A 23,594-nucleotide genomic window follows, 5' to 3' on the forward strand; every position below is an offset into this window, starting at 1 on the left:
CTTATTCCTGAACTGGTTTTAGCGAGAATGTTATCACCTGTACGTTTCTTTCTTTGTTTACATGGTGTACGCATTTTCATGACAATGTTTTTTGCATAATATGGAGAAACCCATTCATTCATGAATTTTTCGTGGGCATTTCTTCTCTATTGAAAGCCATGTATGTTTCTCCACATTCATTCTGCAAACGTATTCTCTGGATATTTATTGGTCTTTTAATGTGTACCCATCCACCGGCTATTTTGAATTGTAAATAATTTTAAAGAACGAATTATGCTCGTGGAAAGTGTGGGCTGGATTGATGTTCAGAGTCAAAAGGTCATTTTAAGGAGTCTGCGACAATCGTCCAAGCCTAAAGTTTGCAAGTTTGACCCAAAAGGGCGGATCCCGCTCCTCATCCAAATGCAGTACCATTACATTGGATAATAAAAAAAAAACATTGTTTCAACACTTAGAAGTAGGAGGACTTTGGCATGAAGCGCTATATACAAAAATCGATGTCCTAGTTCATGAAGAAGTGAAACATGAGTTGCTGTCAGGAAAGAAAGACGATACAACGGTTCGCGTGCTGGCTCATCATTTCTATTTAATTTACCAATGTGAAGAAATGCAGCCGGTTTCCGTAAGAGCCGGGACTTCTGTCAGTAAAAAATGTGCAGGTCATGACCATGTCTCTAGTTGGGTTGAGAATTTGATACTTGAAACCTTGTTGTGACTGGTCGGATTTATGTTGCCATTCAAACTTTGTAACAGATTAGATTGTCCAATTGTACGTGTGAGACTAGTAATATGACTATTCACTTTCTTACCCAGTACCAGTTACACATTATCTGTCGGGGGAGCAGCGAAGGAGGTTAACAGCAACTTCCCTGTGAAGGGCTGCTCTTGGGAGTTACTGGTTTTTCCTCTGTCTCCTGGTTGTTCGTGTGTATTCCTTTATTGCACCCAGAGTAGTTCTGTAGAACGCAGGTCTAAGCACTGCATGAACATTTCCCAAAGAGATCACCTGGATGAAACGTCTACATAAACGGTTTCTCTCTCCACACTGGACTGCAAAATTGTTTGGGAGAACGTTGCATTTTTTTTCCTACCCTTGAGACAAGTACCAAAACAAAAAAAGAAAGCCAAAACTAAGCAGTGTGTGCGGAAACCTTTTGTTAGCAATTTGCCAAGACCCATCTGTGGGTGGAGCCCTGCTACTGTCTGCCGATACAAGTTTCGTTGGGAGGTCAGAGGGAAGTGATGGAGCAGTTCTCCCTTCCCCTAAATTGCCGGGAACAGATGGTTTCAAGTCTCGAGGGACTCCCTGCTCAATAAGAAGCTTCATTGCTTGTCCCTTTGCAGATTTGTCGCAAAGTCTTGTGGCGAACCAGAAGCAGGAATCGGACTAATTACTGACAGGTTTCAAGGTTGTTTATTACAATTACAATAAAATGCCCATCTAGCCCTTCCCCTGCCTAGCAAACTAAAACTAATGGTGCTCATCAAATCTCCCAAAAGAAACAGTCCTTAATACAAATCCTATTGCAGGGCTGTGCCAGTTTGAGGTCATTGTTCTCTGAGGTGGGAAGGAGAACTTGGACAGATTCCCCAACAGTGAAAGACCATGCTACAGCTTGTCTATCATGTAGGGACTTTTGATGTTCTTGTGCCCTACCTAACTGATGTTTTACAATGTTCCTAACTGTAGTAATATGGGATTTTATCTTCTGAGCTGTCTGGGGAATGGGTAGGTTGCCCCTTCTTGCTCTTACCAGGTCTCTCTTAAAATATCCAGTAGGTCTCGAGATTCTCGAACGTATAAGAATTCTAAAGGGCAATACCGTAGAGATGACTGAGGTGGTTTTGCTAACCGCAAATAGAGCCCAGAGATTCATACCATTCCAATTTCTACCATCAGCCATTATTTTTAAAGTTTAGTTAAAACTTTCCACAAGGCCAGCCATCTGTGGATGATACACAGAGGTACGTAAGGTTTTAATGTGCAGTATTTCTTTTTACGTCTTGCATGATTTGTTAACATAAATCTGGTACCTTGATCCGTGAGGATGTCCTTTGGGAATCTGACTAGTCAAAGAAGGGGAAGTAGATATTTCAGGATTTGTTGACTAGTATTATCAGTATCCTGGAGGAATTGCTCCAGGATACTGAGTAGCATAGTCAACAATCACAAGTATGCATTTATTTCCCAACTTAGATGTTTTGAGCGGGCCCAATATGTCCATCGCTATTTGGGAAAAGGGCACTTTGATGATGGTAAGTGGTTGTAATAGGGTTGGTGAGCTGGAGTGGCTGCAGTCTTTTGGCAAATCTTGCAGGTAGAGTCACAGTTCTTGAGCCAGTAAAAATTGTATTACCTAGTTTGGGGTTTTCCTTATACCCTAATGGGTGGATATTCAATGGGAATGGGCCAGCTCCAACACTATCCTCTGATGTCTACAGAGAATTACCAGTTGTGTTCACTGAAGACCATATTTCCCAACATCTCCTCAATATAGTAACCCTTTCTTTATAAAGAAGAAGGGGCTGGCCTTGCTGTTCCGAGGTTTCCCTCCCAAAAGACTTCCGTTAGGGCTGGGTCGTTCCTATGGGCAAATGCAAGATCAGGAAATGGGTTGATGTCTTTGGCCCCTTAAAGCTGGTTGCTCTCTAATGAGGTTCGCTTCTCGAGGAAGACAAGATCAGGTAATGGGATGACATCATCAGCCTCTCTTCGGTTCCTCTTCAATTAGGTCAGCTTCTCCAAATCCCATCAACCATCTCTTTGTTTCTACTGAGGTGTCTACCTCCTGGGGTAGTGGGGTGAGGGCTTTCAAGTATCCATTGGGCTATGGATTCCCCCTCTTTAACCAGATAGGCTGTGGTCCCATGGTTATGGAGGATCACCTTCATCATTCCCATATAATCGGGATCTATTACACCACCTGCAGTCTCTAAGGCATGCCTACAGGCCAGCCTGGACTTAGTCACTAGACTAATGTAGGTTCCCAGTAGAGGGAGAGACTCAGACCTATCAGTATTAAGTTCTGTTAATTTGGCAGGATGGAGATGCTCTCTACACTATATACATCAACGCCAGCGGAGTGGAGAGTTGCCAGAGTAGGACATGTGGTCGTCTGTGTTAACTCTAAATTGCACGCGTCCTCAGCTTACATCAGCTGGCCTACATCCCACTCTGACATCATATATCGTGAACCAGTAGAAGGAGTCAGACTAATTACTGACATGCTTCAAGGGTGTTTACTAAAATTAAATGAAAATGCCTATCTAGCCCTACCATTGTGAGAAAAATTCCCAGCTTAACAAACTAAAACTAATGGTGCTTGTCAAATGGCCCAAGAGAAGCAGTCCTTAGTTCAAATCCTTTTCAGCAAAATGGTCCTACCACTTAAGAAATCTTAACAAAAAGAAGGATGCTGGAGTAAAAGCCTCTGTGTTTGGCTTCTGCTGGCCCAACACTTGGATTGCTTCTCCAAGAAACAGGTTTTCAAAGATCATGAAACGTTCATCAACTCCTTGCAGTACAGTCCTCAGCCTCTCTGCAGGATCTGTATGCCACGTTTCTCAGTCTTTAAATATACTTCACACAGTTTCCTTTTCCTCAGGAAAGACACAGTTTCCTTTACACAATCCACCATTCCCACTTGGTGCTTGAATGTGTCATTGTCTTGTTTTCAAACGATTGAACCCAGCAGGTTCTCTCAATCCGCAGTTTTGTTCACTAGGTTTCTTGTTTCCAGGACTCTGCAAAGTCCACGGGCCCTCTATCAGGCTTGATTTAGCAGTAGGATTCTCTCCTCTGCATTCAAAGTTCCTAATGGTTTTTGTACGTCATGACAAACAAAAGGGGTGTGTTGTTCATCTTTGACTGTGGCGTTCAGGCGAGATCCATCCTTGCCTAAAGCCAAAGAGATTGTAGAAATGTCAGCATTTGGTTAATCCAAATCTGGGCTAACAACAGTCTTTCCAATTCTTATGTAGGCAGATAATGTACTCTGGACAGGGAGTTCCTTATCGGAATGTGAGTCCTTGTACTTGAGAGAGGAGTCACTTCCAGTGAGGCCCCACTTGCCCAGACCCCTACGGAGGGTCTTGCTTAGTGGGCTCACCTCTCTAGCCTCAAAGGGGGTGGCTCCCATCTGGGGAGAATGGATGAATAGTCCAGTTTCATTACAGTCCTGAGTGCTGGTGATAGGTAGTTCGGGGGTGTGGGCAATCATTATAAAGGTAAGACCCTCAAAGGTTATTACAAGTTTCACTGGGACTCTGAGGAGACACATTCTTATATGAATTTTAACTGCTGACATAAGCTTACATCTACCCAGTACAAGAATCATACTGACTGCCAAAAAGCTTTACTGCACCATACCCCAGCCTCGCAATGTAGTTCTTCCTTCTGTCCACCACCATCTTTTTTGGGAGAGCCGCTGCCCTGGTTTCCCGGAACACTGCATTGATAGCAGTGGTGCCCTTGCAGAAAAGAACTGGAGAGTAGTCCGGTCATTGGTGCACTTTGACTTCTGAAACAGCTAACATTTGCCATTTCTTAATGAAGGCCAATGTGACTGACCTCGATTTAAAATATTTGGCTTATCCTTAACATTGAGTGGTCCCACAACAACATCAGAAACATATGCCACTCAGCCAATCAGGTGCTGGTCTGCCTCTCCAAATGATTCTGATGAGAGGCGGACCAATGTTTGAGCAAATTCAGGTTCAGCAGCCCCCTGGGCTGGGAGATTGGGTTCCAGGATTTGCATTTGGCATTGGCCATTTGTGGTAACCCTAACGGGTACCACCCCAAACTCATAACTTTGAAAGATTCTTTCAAATAAAGTGTACTTGCCTGTAACATGAATCAAAGATATTTGTCTTCATAGAAGATAGTATCTTATCTGGAAAATCACACCACATTTTTATGTGTAATCCACTGTGTTGTAAACATACTATTAATATAAAAGTAGTTGTGCTTGATGGCTGGTTCACGTTACCACTGGGTGAGGCAGGGAAAGTTGTCTGATTCCCCTGTTGCCAATCTCTGGGTCCCTCTCGCTTCACATGAACACAGGGCAGCGAGATCAACGGTTCTAACACCACTTCCTCTCCCTTCAAAATGATAATTGTTCCAAAACTGGATGTTCTGTTCCCCACAGATCTTTGAGTGACAAGGCCTAGCAAGTTCAAGGTCAAAAGATGCTGAAAGGAAAGATGTAAAACTTACATCGAACCACGATGCAGCTGCAGACCACTGGTTAGCCCAAGCAATACTAATTGCATGGGTGTAATATTGGGGGGGGGGGGCAAGGGTGTTCGTCCCACCACCTTTTTAGGCACATGATCATGTCCCACTCATTTGCCAGAAGCCCCTTCCATTTAGATGGCATGTCCCCCCCAACATTTTCAGCAAAGTTACTCCACTGACTAGTTGAAGCAGAAAAACACACTATCTTGCTGCCTTGCTCAAGTTCAGTGTAAGTAAGAGTAACAGTTAGCAATTATCTGGAATGACATGTGAGACAATGACTTCTCCACAGGACAATAGGCGCAAAGAAGTTGTCACCAGCTAGTCCAGGATTATCTTGACGAAGAAAAGGATTGATGAAAAGGCATATTTATAGAGTTATTCGTGTCTACGACTAGCTCCCCAAAGCAGGATTTATGCATGGCAGAATGTGTGCCCTTTTCACAGATAGGTGAAAGTGCATGACTCTGCATCAATCGGGGACAGCTCCACATCTTGTTTTCTGCAAATCTTGGCTGTGCATCCATATAGATGGTTCTACGTCAAATACACTTTCTGATTTTAATCAGTATTACTCTACAATGGGATTTCTGGCCAAGACCCCAATCATCAGTTGAGATCTTCACTGTCCACTATACGGGTATCTGAAAACATGCTTCGCTCAACATTGTCAAACACAAATCTTGCCTCCAAGTGTCTTCTAAAGCCCCCTCTGCATTTAGTCAGCCTTCATCACAAAGGGGTCGAAACATTTTTTTTATAATGGTCTATCCCCCCACTACCATAATTCCCCTACCCACCTCACATGCACCCCACCCCTACCTTTCTCAGATTCCCTTAATCCTAAACGTGTCTACATATATTACACTGCCACAATGTAATTTCATAAGAGTAAATTGCCACAGTACAATCTAGTTCGATGAAAGGACAGTATACATCTAAACCAGTGTGGGATGGACATATGTTTCTTATAATTCCTTGCAAAAGAAGAGACAGACCATAAACAGATGTATCCCCGTGCTAGGGTGTGGGGGGTCGCGGGCACACACTGAACCAAACGCCCACACATTTTTTTTTTCTGTGGTGGGGATACAAAGATTCTTTGTGAAGCCAGAGCAACTTTCACCACAGGGGTTCACCAGCCCTACAGGAGGAAATATTCTGTAGGTTTGTATATTGATATGTTCCATGGTGTGGCCGTGCACTGTGGGAATTAGTGAGCCATGCCTGGGATTTAAGTATCCACCTGGCACATAAACACCAAGGCTAGCCCGGCAATGTCTTTTATTTTTCTTTGTGGTGGTTTAATCTTTATTCAAAGACAACTTAGTCTACATGAACATTGGAAAAGTGGCAGGGGAGGGAAGCCAGAGTAAGCTAACAAATGCAGCAGAGCACAAGGCCTGAAGACTACACTCAGTGGGGTGGAGTCTTTCCACCAGCTACAAAAGGAATGATTGTGATTAAGACAAAAGTAACTAACACTGCCCACAATTAGAAATGACTCATTTTTTGCTAGTCTTTCCAGAGCTTGAGCCACAGGCTTCCATCTTGTTTACGACATCCATGCCATCTACAACACTGCCAAATACCACATGCTTGCCGTTAGTCGCCCGGCAATGTCTGGTCCGTGCTTTAGTGGCGTGCCTTGTGCTCATTCACCCTAGTCTTGCACAAACATAACGTGTGTGCCTGGAGTCACTGAGCTACTGCACTTCGAGGTATGAGTCAAAATATCCCACAAACCTTGAATAAAAAGGTCTTTGTCTGTTTCTAAGCAGCTGCCCATGTCCGTAGAGAGCCACGCGCAGCAAACTTCCACAGGTGTTTCATTCTGGTTGCTGATGACAAGGGGGGTGGGAGGGGTAGGTGCCTCAGCCAATCCGCTTTAAGGAATACCCCTCCATAACTACATGGTATTTCAGGGCCTTTCCTCTAAGCTGCACAGCTAATCAAAAAGGTTTTCGGTCTTGGTGCCAATATTTACTTTATTTTCGGCTCAAACAATTCATTTCCCTTTGCCCTCCTTTGCCACCTAACATTGTGATACATGTTTGAGAGGGTGTGTTACGTGTCAGATGTAGGATCCTTCTCTGCTGCTTGGCCACCTAACATTGTGATACATGTGTGAGAGGGTGTGTCGTGTGTCAGATGTAGGACCCTTCTCCGCTGCTTGGCTAAAATGGACAAACAGTAAAAACAGCCCCCTTTTTTTTCCGTCAGAATTAAAAGTTACACTGAACATGTTAGCAGCTCTACTGAAACTATGAGGGAAATAAACATGAAGATACCGTTTTCGTTGCATGAAGTGTCAGTAATCATATAGGTTTTGAAAGAAATAAACCCTTTCCTTATTGTCCTATAAACATAACATCGCACATTATATCGGTCTGCAGCTTTGCTGACGCTGTGAACGATTAAAATAAAATGAGGGTCGTTTTTCCGCTTCACAAACAGTGTCCGTAATGGTGATGACATGTATAGTGACTCAGTGGTTGTTTGAATTCCAAGTATTGCAATTGTTCACATGCAAATGAACCCAGCGTTACATAATAGCATTACGCTCCGAATTTGATGTCAATGAAGGATGATAATTTGCCCTTTTCTCTGTTATCAGCCCTCACTTTATTCGGGGCAAATAACTGTGACAGAAACAAGTGAGCGCCGTTATTGACTCCAGGTGCAGTCAGTAATGGGTACATTCTCGCTCAGTGAATGGCCTACACCATTGACGCTGTGCTGGGGATGAATCATTCCACATCTAACACATCCTGGAGGAACATAGCTGATTTTATTTTGTTATGTAGTCATTAATTAATGCATTAAGTGTGATAACAGCTTTGCCATTCTAAACTTTTTCTGAATAATACATTCATCGAATGTAGTCCCTCACAAATAGTTAGAATAAACGAAAAATCAATGCAATCAAGTTAAAAATGCCCAGCACATCATAAAGTTACGTGAAATCATAAATCAATAGATGAAAATGCAATAATGCATTGTTTAATAATTGAAATAATTTTCATCCAAAGAAATAAAGGACCTACTAAGCCCCCAGACGTCCGCATTTTCCATTCCCCCGCCTGATCCCCATATTCTAGAACGGCAACGCTGCACACCTGCTCTTCACCCTCTGGAAAAAACTTGTCAGCGTTGGTTCTTGGCTGTAACTCTGAGGCATTACATCATGATTTTTTTTTAAAACTGGATGCAGGCATGAATGCACCACCTGCATAAAAGGAACCTGTAATCAATAGTGTCATTGATATTGCCAACACTCGAGCACCTGCATTTGGCACAAGGCTGCTGGAGCAATTCCCCTTCAAAGAACATTACCAGCAGTCATCGTAGTCTTGTCTCACAATAAGATTGGTGCAAAGTATGAGAAGGGAGCTAAAGAATTCCGGATTAACAGGGGTAGTCGTGAATTCAATATAGATCTCTGTGTTTCAATAACTTTAACTTAGGATCTTTGAGCTGAAAGCTCATTAAACAGGGACATAACAGATTTATCCATGCATTCAAAGAAACTCTCTGCTGACTCAAACATCCCAGCAAACTATTGTCCAGAGTCTCTCCTTCCCATTATTCCAACGTTCTTGAGCATGTGGCCTTCAACCGGATCACAAAGTACCTTGAGGATAATGGCCTTGGAGATCCACTTTAATCTGGCTTCTGTAGTAAACACTCCAATGAGACTCCAACTTTCTCTCTAATGCTCACCACTCAAAACTCCCATCTATATTCATCATTTTGGGCCTTTTGTTTCACTTTCAACCATGCACTCCTCGCCCCATCACTCTCCAGTACCTTGGGTTTCACAAATCTGTCCTTGCCTGGATTGCCTTCTCCCTGGAAGGTCGATTCGTTAACATTTCTTGGAACTCACATACCTGTGACCCCACCCATCTCCCTGTCAGAATCCCCCCCAAGTATCCGTCTTTGGATCTCTGCTCTTCACTCTCTATGCATCAGCCCTAGGCACACTTATCTCATTATTGGGCTTTCACTATCACCTTTTTGTTGATGACACTGAAATCTTTTCTCCTTTCCCTCCTTCACCTCAGCCATCTTGGAATGGATTAAAAACGACCTCACTGCAATTCTTCAAACCTGGATGGCTCTCCACTGCCTCATGCTGAACTCTTCAAAAATGGAAGTCCTCTTTCTCCCAGCTTCCAATGCCATCACTCCCCTCCCCATTCCCATTTCTTTCCCACCTGACCGTTTTGCCCCCTCACCCAAGACTCTTACTAACTACTCTACAAAAACTCTAATCTCCGCTCTCGTGCTCAGCAAACTGGACTACTGCTCAAGCCTACTCCTTGGTCTTCCTCTCTACTCCTTCCTTCATCTAGACAAAGCCCTCAACTTTGCTACCCTCACTCTCTACAACCTAGCCAGACCCCCCACTTCTTCCTACCGACACCATGCTGTTTGGCTCGCCAGGCACATCCACTCTCTTTTCAAGTTCCTTCTCCTAGTCTTGGAATCTACCAATAGACTTGCTGCTGAGTCCCCGTCTGATTGTTTCTCAGTTTACTCATCATCTTGTTCCGTCCAATCCTCCTCTGCACTCAACCTCACTGTCCCATACCCTTCCTGTGCATCCTCTCGTATTTGCGCGTTCTCCCTACTCACCCCGCTCCACTGGAACCCACTGCCCATAACAATCAAAGCCAGCCCAACTGTGGATCTCTTGAAAGTTGGCTAAAATGTATCTTACTTGCTAAAGAGGGGGCTGCTCTTGCTCCATCCTCCCTACCTGACCCCAACACTGCCTCCAGTGATGCGTAATAATGCACTTTTGTATATAGTATGCTCCTCTTTAGTTTGGAGCACTTGCCCACTTGGGTTTATGTTACCTCTGTAAGTCACCGGTTTTCTTATATGTTTGCTTTGTTTTGTCCCTGGTATATGTCTCACTTGTATAAGCCCTGGTTAACCGGTTCACCACTTGTTCATATCTTTGTGCTACTGTACAGCCACACTTAGTGGAAGCCTTCCCCATCTATAAATATGCTATTTTAATTAATGTATGATCAAAAGTCACATCTCTTTTCTTCAAATAAATACAAATATAAATAAATACAAAACCAAGTAATCAACAACAACAAAAACTTTAGAAATGCATGTTCAATCTAACATACTTTCAAGGCACTCTACCCAAATTCTCTGTTGCACCAACCCTTTCGACTCCATCATTCAGTTCAAGAGTCAAAGTTTCATCTATGACTCTCCTGACCCGAATCATCCACAAAGACTGCTTAGTTCATCAAACCCTCATGTTGGCCACTGTTAAACCAAATGCTGCTTTAAATGTGTTGCAAATCCCCATGGTCTTATCCCCACAGATGAACTATTTTCCTTTGGTTGCAAGTATTTATTGGGGCATCTCAGAGCCCTAAAAAGGACTGAAATGTGTGTGCATAGTATCCCTGCATGGTTCTTACAATCTAGTGCAGAATTTATCAGCCCGCATGTGAACCACCTGCTTAGCAACTATTTGTTAGAAGGCAGTGCCACCACAGAGTTCAAGAAATCCATAATTACGCCTTTATTTAAAAAAAGTTCTTTAAAACTGCCACTGGATCCTGCTGTGTTGACTAATCAGGAACCCATTGCTAATCTTCCCTCTCTGGCCAAGGGTTTAGAAAGTGAGGTGATAGTACAGTTTCGGGGCCATTTGGACAAACACTACTACTCACACTCTGAGGTTCAGCGAGCAATTTAAACTTTTTGTCCCCTGGCATTAGATGAGAAACTTTGGTGGCCATTTTCTGTTCAAGCCCAGCTCCTTTGGAAGTCCATACATGTCTGCCTCCGCCTTGCGGCTAGTCTTGGAGGCTTCAAAAAGGATGTTAAGACATTATTTTTTTAGTTCTAATGATTAGATTGGAATTGCTTTCGGTTTTCTGTCCTGGTACTGACCCCTGGTATTGGCCCTTTTTCTTGCAGCGCACTGAGGCCTTCGGGCGTGTTGTGCATTATAAGAATTCAATAACATAACAAACACAGGCTTTTGAGCTCTGTGCAATCTGCATTTAGATCCCGCCATGGCACAGAGACCGTCAAGTTAGAATTTTGGGATAACATCATAAAACAGGCCGCTGATAGCAAACATATGCATCTAATAGTCTTGGGCCTGTCTGTGGCTCTCAACATGGTGGACGTTATGGTCGTGTTGCCTGTTTGTCGAAATGTGCAGGAGTTGGACCTAAAGCTCTCAAATGATTTTCCTCATTACTAAAGTAGCATTGGTCAGAAGTTGCACTTGGGGGAATACTATTCAAAGAGGATGTCAATGAGTACAGGGTTCCTTATGAAACCCTGCTTCAGCCAGTACTGTTGAACTTCTATATGAGGTCTCTTTTCTCAATAATTGACTCTTTTGGGGTGAATTGACACTTGTACGCAGATGACATTCATCACTACATCACAGGGGCAGGAACAACACAGATTTTGAAAGCTTGTGGGACTGCATGAATGCATTTGACGAATGAAAAATGAATGAGCACCCATTTCTTACAAATAAATGCAGTCATGGAAAGTCCAAGGTCACTCATCAGGACGCCAAAGCCAGACTCCCTCCTTAGCCCTCCCCTGATTAATATTAAAGCAAAGGTGAAAAGTGCAGTGTGTTGATGGGGCTATGGTTTAACCCTGGTCTCTCAGCTGCAGGCTACAATGAGCTTCGTTTCCCTTAAGCTTTATACAGGATAAGGGCATTCTCTCAAGCTTCCCCAAAGAGGACCACACAGTGTTGCTTACCCTGCATGTCGACGAATCCTGACAGGGACGCACAATATGGGCAGACTGTGTAGTCCGATGTGGGGGAATAGTGTGGGAGCTGGGTACTCCCATGCCACCCACTACTAAATGAAGCTTACGCAGAGTCTTGAACAATTCCACAGATGGAATGGCTCTGATGGGCATGGGAGAGCCTTCCAGTGAAGGGAGACAAGTAGGGGGAAGGCGCAGGAGTGCAGAGAGGCACAGCAGTTGGAGAACGGATAGGTCGTTGAGAGATGAGGATAGCAGTGTTTGAGAGAGACAGTCAAGAGGTAATGTGTGGCAAAGCCATGGATACATATAAAAAGGAGATGTAAAAACTAAAGAGGGATCCGTTTTCCATCGGGAAGCATCCAGTGTGGCGATGGTGCGTGGAGGTGGGAGAGGATTTGGGTAGATTGTGCAGCACTTGTGTAGCAAAGTTGAGAAATGTGTTTAGAGTAGGAAAGGGTATAGCAGAGGTGAACTAGTTTGCTTGGGTAGTAGTCTAGTTTACAGAGCCGCAAGGAAGAGATCAGAGTATTTGGCAATTGCTGAGTGAGGTGAGGACAAATATTCTGTATTTTGGGGTGGTTAAACTTGCCGCTGATGTCAGTGGCCAGAAATAACTCGGAGTATAAGGTCATGAAAGAATAGAACCCATATGCCCACGCCCTGGGTGACAGAGTGAAGTGATGAGAAATTGGAGTTCAAAGCGGATGCTGGGGAAATTATATCGTTCATCTTGGAGGAGTTGGGCATTTGGCAGATTTCGCTACTGCTGCTGGCCAACCCTTGCTCTCTCATCCCCTTTCCTGTCAACACAGTAATATGTTGCAATGCACTTTCAGGTCATTGCCACCAAATGCAGGCCCCCCTACAAAGCATCAGTCTGCATTTGAGACTGTTGGCACTAAGAGTAATGCTTTAAAGGAGTGGGAAGATACTTAATGTTGATGCATAAATCAGTCTATAATCTGCAACACAAGGGGTGTAAACCTATGGAATCAAGGATAAATTTAAATCTGGTGCGGAGAAGAAAATTTGATGATTATCTTCAAAAGAAGAAATCATTTAATCTGAAAAGCAGTTATGAAAGTGTGATAATAGGAGCTTTATAAACCAGTGATGATGATGATCATTACTAGTAATAATAGGTTTATAGTGACATTTTCGAAAATCACATTTTCAAATGCCTTTTTCTCAAATGAAAAATGCCGGAAAAAAAATGTCGAATTCATTATTATTTTTTTTTAAATGGAGTGGGGGTTCCCCAACCCTCCGTTTTTTTTATTGACCCTTTTTTTTACTAACTAAACCAAAAAATATATATATAAAATAAAAAAATTATATTCAGAATATTTTTTTCGACATTTTTTTTTCGACATAAAGGCATTTGAAAATGTGTATTTGAACTTTTAACTGGATACCGTAATAATAGTAGTAGTGATAATATTAATAGCAATATAAATGCAATGAGGAGTGATGAGAACAGTTTGCTGCCAAGTCATTCTAACTTTCTCCAATAACTTCAACGGATTGCCTGAATGAATGCCAAAATTAAACAGTCTTGCAATGAAATGGGAAAATATCGACACAAAGCCAAGATACATCACCACATGAACTTACCTTATTATCGCCTATCATTAAAAGGTCATCGACGCTCTGCTGTGCCGGCGCTTCTGTGGTCAGTGTAAGCCTCTTGTTGATGCTGTCTCCTGGCTGTGGTGGGCACTGGCTGTTGAACAGTAGGATGTCCTGGCTTGCTTTGCCCAGGTAAACCTTGTAACTGTTGCTCTGAGTATAATACCAGCTCCCGCGGTTATTCTCACACAGAGCCTGGTCACATCCGGCCATTCTGGCACCTGTTCTATATATTTTAAGGGCAACAAAAATTATGATTGTTACCAAAAATATGAAAGAGATAAAGGCTATTGAGATCACCAAATAGAGATTCACATTAGAAATCGTGACGTCGCTTTCGGGATGTTTGAAGTATTCATTGTGTATTTCCTTTTCGGTCTCCGTGATGGTGATGCTCAGAGTGACGGTACTGGATAGCGCTGGTTCTCCGTGATCCTTCACTTGAATAAGCAGCCGATGGTGGCTTCCATCTTGGACTCTGATAGATCGAGATGTTCTTACCTCCCCCGTGGAAAGTCCAACTTTAAAAAGCGAGTCCTTCCTGGGCTGAATAATGTCATAAGCGAGCCAGGCATTGTACCCACTGTCCGCATCAAAGGCTCTTATTTTTGACACCAGATATCCTGCTTCTGCCGACCGTGGGATGGCTTCAATGCTGGTGGAACCCATTTGGGAGGGTGGAAGTAAAATGGCAGGTGCGTTATCGTTTTGGTCGTGGATGAACAGCTGCACAGGCACGCTGCTGCTGAGCGGTGGGACACCTGCATCTTTACAGTGAACTAGGAATTCCAAATGTTGTATTTCTTCATAATCAAAAGACTTCAAGGCGTAGAGTTTACCGTTCTCTGAGTTTATGGAGATAAGACCATCAAGAGTTGTATTCGCTGAGATGGAGTAGGTCAGGTATCCGTTTTCTTTTGTATCGAGGTCTGTGGCGGATATTGTGGACATGTGTGTCCCTGGGATATTGTTCTCCATCACATACATGGTGTAGGCTGGTTGGGTGAATTTTGGACTGTTGTCATTGACGTCAGAAACTTGCACTTTTATAGTTGTGGAGGTGGTGAGAGGAGGAGAGCCTTTGTCCATGGCAGTGATTATGATGGTGTGCTCGGCAGTAGTTTCACGATCCAGTGGATCTTTCAGTACCAGGGAGTAATGGTTATTGTATGGGTTCTGGAGCGCAAATGGAAGAGTCGCGGGCACACTGCACACAACCTGTCCATTATCACCTGAATCCTTATCTGACACAATCATCAGCGCAATCACAATTCCGGGTTTGGCGTCCTCCGGAACAGACCCGGATACAGAAGTCACTGTTATTTCCGGAGCGTTGTCATTCTCATCAATTATTTCCACAGAAACCTGACACCGGCCAGCCACAGAGAATGGTACTTTATCCAAGGCTTCTACTGAAAACTTATACACTTTCCAAAGTTCGTAATCGATATTTCCCTGCACTGATATCACACCTGTGGTCTCTTCGAGCTTGAAGGTGTTCTGTGTGCTCACAGGAACCAGTTTATCAAAGAAATACTGCACTTCCCCATTCAGACCCTCATCCAAGTCCGTGGCGCTCAGCTGTAGCACTGAGGTCCCCAATGGGACATTCTCGGGCAACTTAACACTATAGACTGCGCGGTCAAACGCAGGCGCGTTATCATTCGTATCAATGACGTTAACTGTGATGTTGGTCGAGCCTGATCGCTTGGGGTTCCCGCCATCAACAGCTGTCAGCACAAGTGTGTGAACTGCCTGAACTTGTCTATCTAAAGGTTTTTTCAGAGTCAATTCTAAAGTCGATTCGTCAGAATTGCTTCTGCTCGTTAGGTTAAAAAAGCCCATAGGGCTCAACTTGTAATCTTGGACGCCATTAATTCCAATATCCGGGTCATTAGCGTTTGCAATTTGAAATCTGCTTCCGGGGATTGCTGATTCCAATATGCTAATAGTTACTTCCTTTTCAGCAAACCGCGGCGCGTGGTCGTTGACGTCCAGCACCTCTACCTCCAGGCGGTGCATTTCCAGGGGGCTGTCAATCACTAATTCTAAGTTCAGTTTGCAGGACGGGCTCTCTGCACACAGCTCCTCCCTGTCAATCTTTTCGCTCGTCAGTAAAACGCCGCTGTTCATGTTTACCTGGAAATGCTGCCTCCGGGATCTCGACATGATCTTCAGTCCCCGGGAATTCAAGCTGATGACGTCGATGCCCAAATCCTTGGCGATATTTCCCACAAAGCTGCCGCGGTCCAGCTCCTCCAGCACCGAGTATCTGATCTGCCCCCGAGCGGCATCGAAGAAGGAGCAGCAGAGCAGGCAGAGCAGCCGCCACGCCCCCCGGCGGCTCCTGCTGGGACACGGCATGAGTTTGCAGGATCTAAAGCCGCCGTTCCTCGGAATGAAGACGCGTCTACACAGCTCCTGGGGGCCGGGGGGGTTCAGGTGGGATGCGGAAGCCCCGCAACCAAGCTCGCAGATGCCTTTCACTCCCGCTGTTCCCTGGGAGACGCTCGCTCTGCAGCTGGGCGAGGCGTCTGAAAGATGCAGTGTATTACACATTTGCAGCACAGCAGCGCCACCTTGTGATATACAAATTCTGTGCTGCTATATCGTCCATAAACCACAACATACCTCTGCCACAAATATCGTTAACTGCTACTTTCATTTGTGAATTGTAAGGTCGTGGAGTCCCGATTTAAGCTAACGCTCAATGCTAGAGAGCACATTGACGAGAGCCAACACAGCTCTCCTCTGTCGTTTTGCTATTGTACCATGACACGTAGGGAAAATGACAAATGCAATTGAGTTCTAAAGTCCCCTCCTCGTTCTCGTTTGTCATGGAAATGCAGCTTGTTGTTCAAGATGTTTAACCCCTTTTCAGCTCGCCAAAGCAACATTTTCTGTGCCAAAAAAGTCCATATGCAAATTACCCGCGTACTTGAAAACAATGTGGCTTATTGCGTACGTATGATTTATTGTTGTTCTGGCAGGAATCGCAGATTTGCTGGATAACTGGAGCTCACGGTGTTTTTGGATGCATATGGGACCACCATAGTGTCATTATGTCCACATTTGCACCTTTTTGGAGAACCTTTCACTGCCAATGACCCCCCTCTGCTGTGCATGCCGGCCATTTGCAAGACCTCGGGGAGGCTCTCCTTCCTACGGTGCTGGGGAGTGGCGGTCCTGGCTGGGGAGAGCAGGAACGCACAGACTCCTATGGGCAGGGTAAAGGTCGGATGCTGTGTGCTAGCAGCAGCACACAGCTCTCCACTTCCGGTCCCGCTCGAGTCTCTGCCCACCGCCTCCTTGAAACCATCAGTGGGATGCAGGAAGATATTGGCACCGGGCAGGCTCGTGCTGGCTCTATCCTCGGAATGGGGCCCCGCGGAGCAGGGCCAGCTGGAAGATGAGTTGTGGTTCGAGGGGGAACACATCCGAATGTTATTTGGGTGGGGGCGTGCCTACATCTGGGAAAGCATTGAATGGAGTATGTGGGGTGCGCAGATTATAATGCCACGCTCAAGGATTGGAGAGAGGGCAGGAGTAGTTGCAGATCATCATGGGGCAGGTGTATACACCTGTGCCCAGAACAAAACAGGGCTGCCAGCGGGGAGCTGAAACATCAAAAGTCCCCTGAAAAGCTATTAAGCTGTCTTTGCTGCAAAGGCACACATGGAGTAAAAAGGCATGAGATGATCAGATCGCTCCTGGATACGGCAAGGCCCGAGAGGTGACAGACTTGGGGCACCAGCAAAGGCAGCCTGTAACGCACAGGCTGCAAAGCGCACCCTCAATGGACTGAATTAACATATTTCTCTTTGTGATGAGACTGCACACATGGGGGCAGCAGCTCGCATCCCTGTTGCCGTCCCTACAGGGAGAAAACGATTTCTGGAGCGGCGAGCTGGGCACTCCTGGCCCTTTTCTGTACTGGTTTCATCTCCCTGTGGCTTTCTTTGTGTGTTTCTGCGGTCTATTTTGCACGCAGGTGACGCTATGTATCGTAACAGGACGCCATACCAATCTCGTGCACAGACAATTGAGAAACACATACATGGAGGTCTGTCTTCCTTTCTGTCCAGCATCACTTCTGTGCTGATAGGCCCCGCAGTCTGTCTCTCCCCATTGACTCTGCAAAACTCTCACATGGGGCTGCACTCATGTGACCCGCTCTTATGATTAGTATTCATTTGGTACATTTCGGTAAACTTCTGTGAGTGTGCAGAAATGGCAAAGTATCTAGAACATTTAGAATGCAATTGAAGAATTCAATTTTTTGTAGAAAAATTCTATTCAACTTTTAAAGATAAAGGTTATGCGCGTTAAAAGGCTGGGCTGGTCTGGTTGATGTTCAGAGTCACAAGATTATCTCAGGGAGTTGAGCTCTGCCTGACAATGGGCCAAGCTTGAAGTTTCCAAGTGTGACCCAGAGGGCTGACCCCGCTCCTTGCACTTCTGAAGTCAGCACATCGAGCCTTAGGTCCAGTCGGCCATGCATGGCTGAGGGCGTTTTCCTTTGCAAGCCTTGCTTTGCTCGTTGCGGATGCGTGACTGCAGGCCTTCAGGGTAAAGCAGGCCCTCCTGTGCACCCAGGCCCTTCTGGCCTGCCAGGGATGCGTAAAAGGAACCAGCCTCCAGGGACGGCGGTGGTTTACCCCTCCCCGCCTTCCTGCTGCTTGCCAGTGCAAGGGCCCTGTGCAGAGCAACGCATTCAAGGGGCATCACCAGGGTAGCAGAAGTGGCATCAGGTTAGTGAATAATAAAATAAACTGTGTGCACGTGTCTATGCATGTGTGACTGCATATAAAGAATTATTTGAGCCCAGCTGTGTTGTATGTGTCTGTGTGTTTGTGTGTGCGTGTAAGTGTGTATGTGGTTGAATGGGTGTATTTTTGTGCTTGTGAATGTCTGTGCATGTGTGTGAATAGTGTGGGGTATGGAGTGTGAATGTGTGTGTGAACCCGAGGGATGGCGATTGGCCGGTGGTGGGCAGGGTGGTTGGGAAATTCCATCAGCGATATCAAGCAGAATAAAATGTGTAGCAATTGGGGCCAAATATGGACGCGGCATACATGAGGCTGAGTGTGCGTACACTGGCACACTGGCACAGTCAGTGCATAGCAATGTTTTCTAAACGGGTCATTACTGGCATTATGGCACACGAATAGACACGGGAGTGTTCTTAGATGGGACTCATAGTATTATTGGCACAGCCAGCATGGATATACGTTTTTGCAGTGGCGGGCAGCAATGTTGCATGGGCACATTCAAATGTCTAGTCACAGATAGATTTTCTGAACAGGTGCATTTGCCATTAGTACCAGTGCAGCTCTCCCAGTGAATCATAACAATGACGCAACCACTGCATTCGGAGAGCCTGAATGTAACTAAACACACAAGGGGGAACATTGTACAGTCGAGGAAACGCAGCTCAAGCGTAACATTGTTACAGAGCGGAGGGCACTCCCCACATAGTAAATGTGCGGCCACTCACCTCCATTGTAGGAAGAGAATGTACCGGCAAATTATTAGAGGGTCCTAGGAGATCAGACCTTCAAGTAGCAGGTGCGCACTTCAGCGCTGGAGTGTCCAGATGCCAATGTTCCTGTGGAGGATTGAGCACTAGTAATGTCCTAGAGACGGGCGTTTCACTCTTCCTCACAAATCCACAAACATTCCCTGGCATGCTTAAACACTCGCAAGGTCATTCCCTGGCATGCTTAAACACTCGCAAGGTCATTCCATGGCATGCTTATACTCTCGTAAGGTCATTCCCTGGCGTGATTAAGCGCTTGTACGGTGATTCCCTGGCATGCTTAAACACTCGCAAAGTCATTCCCTGGCATGCTTACACCACTCATAAGGTTTCCCTTCGATTTGCAGTATGTCCTCATAAGGACATCATGTTTGGAAAGTCCAATCGAAGATTATAAAGCAGATGCTTTGGCAGCTTAACATATTTATAATTCATGACAAATCTGAGCTCTCAGCACTTAAAAAAACACTAATATTCGAGTTCCAAAAGTGTGGCAGTCTTTCTTCAAAATGAAAGATTGTTGCTCCAGCAGTCTATCTACAAAAGGTGAAGAAAAGAAGCTGGCCCAGTAGAGACTCACCCATTCTCACCAAAACTGGGCTAGATTTGATTCCCAGTAGATTTCCAGCTCAGAATTCAAGCATTTATTTTTTAAACGAATCAAATAACAATGAAATTGGTCGGTACATCTTTAAGACAATGCCGTTTTTGTTAGTGTTTTAATGGACGGCTGACGGTGCTGCGATAACTTCTCCAAGCTACAGTAATAGCCAAATGTAAATAGACATCTCATAGCATAACACTGGCGAGGAAAAGGAAAGATGAAAAGGCCAATGTATAGAGTTATTCCCCAAAGCAAGACTTTGCATGGCAGATTGTGTGCCCTTTTCACACTCCATAATGTCACAGATAGGTGAAACCTATGACTCTCCACCAATCAGTGACAACTCCACATCATGTTTTCTGCAAATCTTGGCAGTGCATCCATATAGCTCGTTCTACATCAAATACGTTTTCTGATTTTTATCAGGATTACTCTACAATGGGATTTCTGGCCAAGACCCCAATCATGAGTTCAGATCTTCACTGTCCACTACCCGGGTATATGGAAACGTGCTTCCCTCAACATTGTCAAACACACCTCTTGCCTCCACGTGTCCTCCAAGCCCCCTCTGCATTTAGTCAGCCTTCATCACACATGTTCTAAAAAACTGTTTTTATAATGGGGGATCCCCCACCCCTAGAATCCCCCTACCCACCTCACATGCACCTCCACCCCTACCTTTCACAGATGACCTTAAATGCACACAGCATTTGATAATAGCACTACGGACCGAATGTGATGTCAATAAGGGCCGTTCATTGACCTCTGTGTCTGTTATCAGCCCTCACTTTACTCGGGGCTGATAACTGCGACGCAAACAATTAAGTACAGATACTGACTTTGGGTGCAGTCAGTAATGGGTACATTCTCACTCAATACACGGCCCGCATCATTGACGTCGTGTTGAGGGTGAATCATTCGGATGTGCGTTAAAACATTGAATCCATCACTGCAAATTCCATTTTGATTGTTTTTAAAATCGAATTTTAACACATTTCCTTTTAATAAAATGCAGGGGAGACCTCCACAGCCCTCTCCCACATCCCCCACCTTAATGAATACTCCAACCCATCACCCATCGATTTATTCGATGAAATCTGCTCAAATTCAATGAAAAAAATCCCATGTTATGGGATTCGCAGCGATTGTATTCGATGTTTTCGATCTATGCCAAAAATTCTACATCTAAAAATCGTGAATAACCATAGTTGCTTTTTTGTTATCTATTCATTAATTCATTTATTAAGTTTGGTAACTGCTTTGCCATTCTAAACTTTATCTGAATAATACATCCATGGAATGTAGTCCCAAACAAATAGTTAGAATAAACATAAAATCAATGCAATCAAGTTAAACATGCCCAGCACATCATAAAGTTACGTGCAATCATAAATGAGTAGATGGAAAGTACAATAATGCATTTTAAAATCATGAAAATAATTGTCATCCAAACAAATAAAGGATCCACAAAGCCCCCAGGCGTCCTCATTTTCCTTTCCCCGGCCTGCTCCATGTATTCTAGAAAAGCAACGCAGCACACCTGGTCTTCACCTTCTGGAAATAACTTGTCAGCATTGGTTCCTGACTGCAACTCTGAGGCATTAAATACTGATTTCAAAAACTGGATACAGTCATGAATGCACCATAAGCATAAAAGGAACCTGTAATCAACAGTGTCATGGAAATTGCCAACCCTTGAGCACCTGCATTTGGCACAAGGCTGCTGGAGCCATTCCCCTTCAAAGAACATTACCAGCAGTCATCGTAGTCTTGTCTCACAGTAAGATTGGTGCAAAATATGAGTAGGGAGCTAAAGAATTCCAGATTACCAGGGCAAGTAGTGAATTCTATACAGATCTCTGTGCTTCAACAACTTCAACTTGAGAGCTTTGAGCTGGAAGCTCATTAAACAGGGACATAACAGTATCCATTTATTTGTAGAAACGCCCCGCTGACCCAAACATCGCAGCAAACTATTGCCCAGTTTATCTCTTTCCCATTATTCGAAAGTCCTTGAGCAGGTGATTTTCAACCGGATCACCAGGTACTCATGTATTTCTCCAACTTTCTCTCTCTTTGCTCACCGCTCAAACCGCTCTTCTATACTCATTATTTGGGACCTTTTTGTCACTTTTGGCACTCTCAACCATGCATTTCCTCTCCTCGCTTCTCCCCCTTACTCTCCAGTAGGTTGGGTTTCACGTCTCTTATCTGAAAGGTCGAACTTTTAACATTTCTTGGAATTCTCAAACCTCTGACCCCACTCTTTTCCCTGTCGGCATCCGTCAAATAGCAGTCTTCGGACCTCCGCTCTTCAGCCTCTTAGTCTTTTCCCTACAAAGGCTTATCTCATCCTTTGGCTTTCACTATCTCCTTTTTGCTGATGACACTAAAAATAGTTTTCTCATTTTCCTCCTTCACCCAAGCCACCTCGCAATGGATTATGAACTGACTCACTGCAATTCGTCACTGGATGACTCTACGCTGCCTCATACTGAACCCTTAAAAAATGGAAATACTCTTTCTCCTGGCTTCCAATGCCACCCCTCACTTCCCCGCTCCTTTCTCTTTTCCGCCTGACGTTTTCGCTCCCTCGCCCAAAGCTCGTAATCTTGGGGTCTTCTTTGACAGCGAGCTACAACTGCAACAGTTCATCACTGCCACTGCCTCTGTGCTCGTATGAACCGCCTCAACAGTTGGAAAATGTGTCCTTTTCTTTCTAACTACTCTACACAAACTCTCATCTTTACTCTCGTGCTCAGCCTACTTGACTACTACTAAAGTCTACTCCTCGGACTTCCACTCTGCTCCTTCCGTCATCTAGACAAAGTCCTCAACGTTGTTACCTGCACTCTCTACAACCTATCCATATCCCTCCCACTTCTCCCTACCGACACCATCTTGGCTCGCTCTCCATGCACATCCGCTCTCTTTTCAGGTTTCTTCTTCCAGTCTTCAAAGCTACCATGATTGTTTCTCAATGTACTCACCATCTCATTTCCTGCAAGCCTCCGCTGCACTCAGCCTCACTGTCCCCCTCACTGTCCCATACCCTTCCTGTGCATCCTCTTGCTTCTACGCTTTCTCCCTACTCACCCCGCTTCGCTGGAACCCACTGCCCATAACAATCAAAACCAGCCCGATTGTGAATCTCTTCAAAGCTCAGCTTATGTTTCACTTACTTGCTAAAGAGGGAGCTGCTCTTGCCTACTCTCCCATCCCCCCTACATGACCCCACCACTGCCTCCAGTGATGCTTGATGTAATTCTGTATATATTGTGCTCCTCTTTAGTTTGGAGCACTTGCACCCTTGAGTTAATGTTACCTTTGTAAGTGACCTGTTTTCTTATATTTGCTTCTGTTTGTTTTGTCCCTGGTATACGTCCCACTTTTTTATGCCATTGTTAATTGGTTCACCACTTGTTCTCATCTATGTGCTATTGCAAAGGCACCCTTTATGGGAATGCCTCCACCATCTATAAATGTGTTAGTTTAAGTAATTTCTGATCTAAATGTACATCTCTGTTCTTCCAATAAATAGAAATCGAAATCCAAGTAATCCCCCAAAAAACATTAGAAATCCAAGCAAGACACATTCAAGGGACTCTACCCACAATCTCTTTTGCAAAAGCCCTTTGAACTGCATCATCCAGTAAAAAAATTAAAGTTTCACCAATGACTATCCGGGCCCCAATCATCCACTGCTAATTTGCCAGGAGTTGGCGTCATTCTTTAAAGACAAATTCAATAAAATTAGGAGAGGCATGTTGGCCACTGTTAAACCAAATGCTGCT

The 23,594-nt window shown here is 44.5% G+C and overlaps 2 protein-coding genes across 2 annotated transcripts in view; both read right to left on the reverse strand.

The window, feature by feature from the left end:
• LOC138582670 (protocadherin alpha-C2-like) overlaps positions 1 to 23,594 on the reverse strand; it is a 935,357-nt gene that overhangs the window by 709,382 nt on the left and 202,381 nt on the right. The window lies entirely within an intron of this gene.
• LOC138582541 (protocadherin gamma-A4-like) overlaps positions 1 to 23,594 on the reverse strand; it is a 30,589-nt gene that overhangs the window by 242 nt on the left and 6,753 nt on the right. Inside the window, exon 2 of the mRNA XM_069653912.1 lies at positions 13,643 to 15,934. Within this exon, the coding sequence (XP_069510013.1) occupies positions 13,643 to 15,934 (2,292 nt within the window). The remainder of the gene's footprint in view (positions 1 to 13,642; positions 15,935 to 23,594) is intronic.

Source organism: Ambystoma mexicanum, chromosome 3q, assembly GCF_040938575.1.
Source record: "Ambystoma mexicanum isolate Mex_15411 chromosome 3q, UKY_AmexF1_1, whole genome shotgun sequence".
NCBI classification, from domain to species: Eukaryota; Metazoa; Chordata; class Amphibia; order Caudata; family Ambystomatidae; genus Ambystoma; species Ambystoma mexicanum.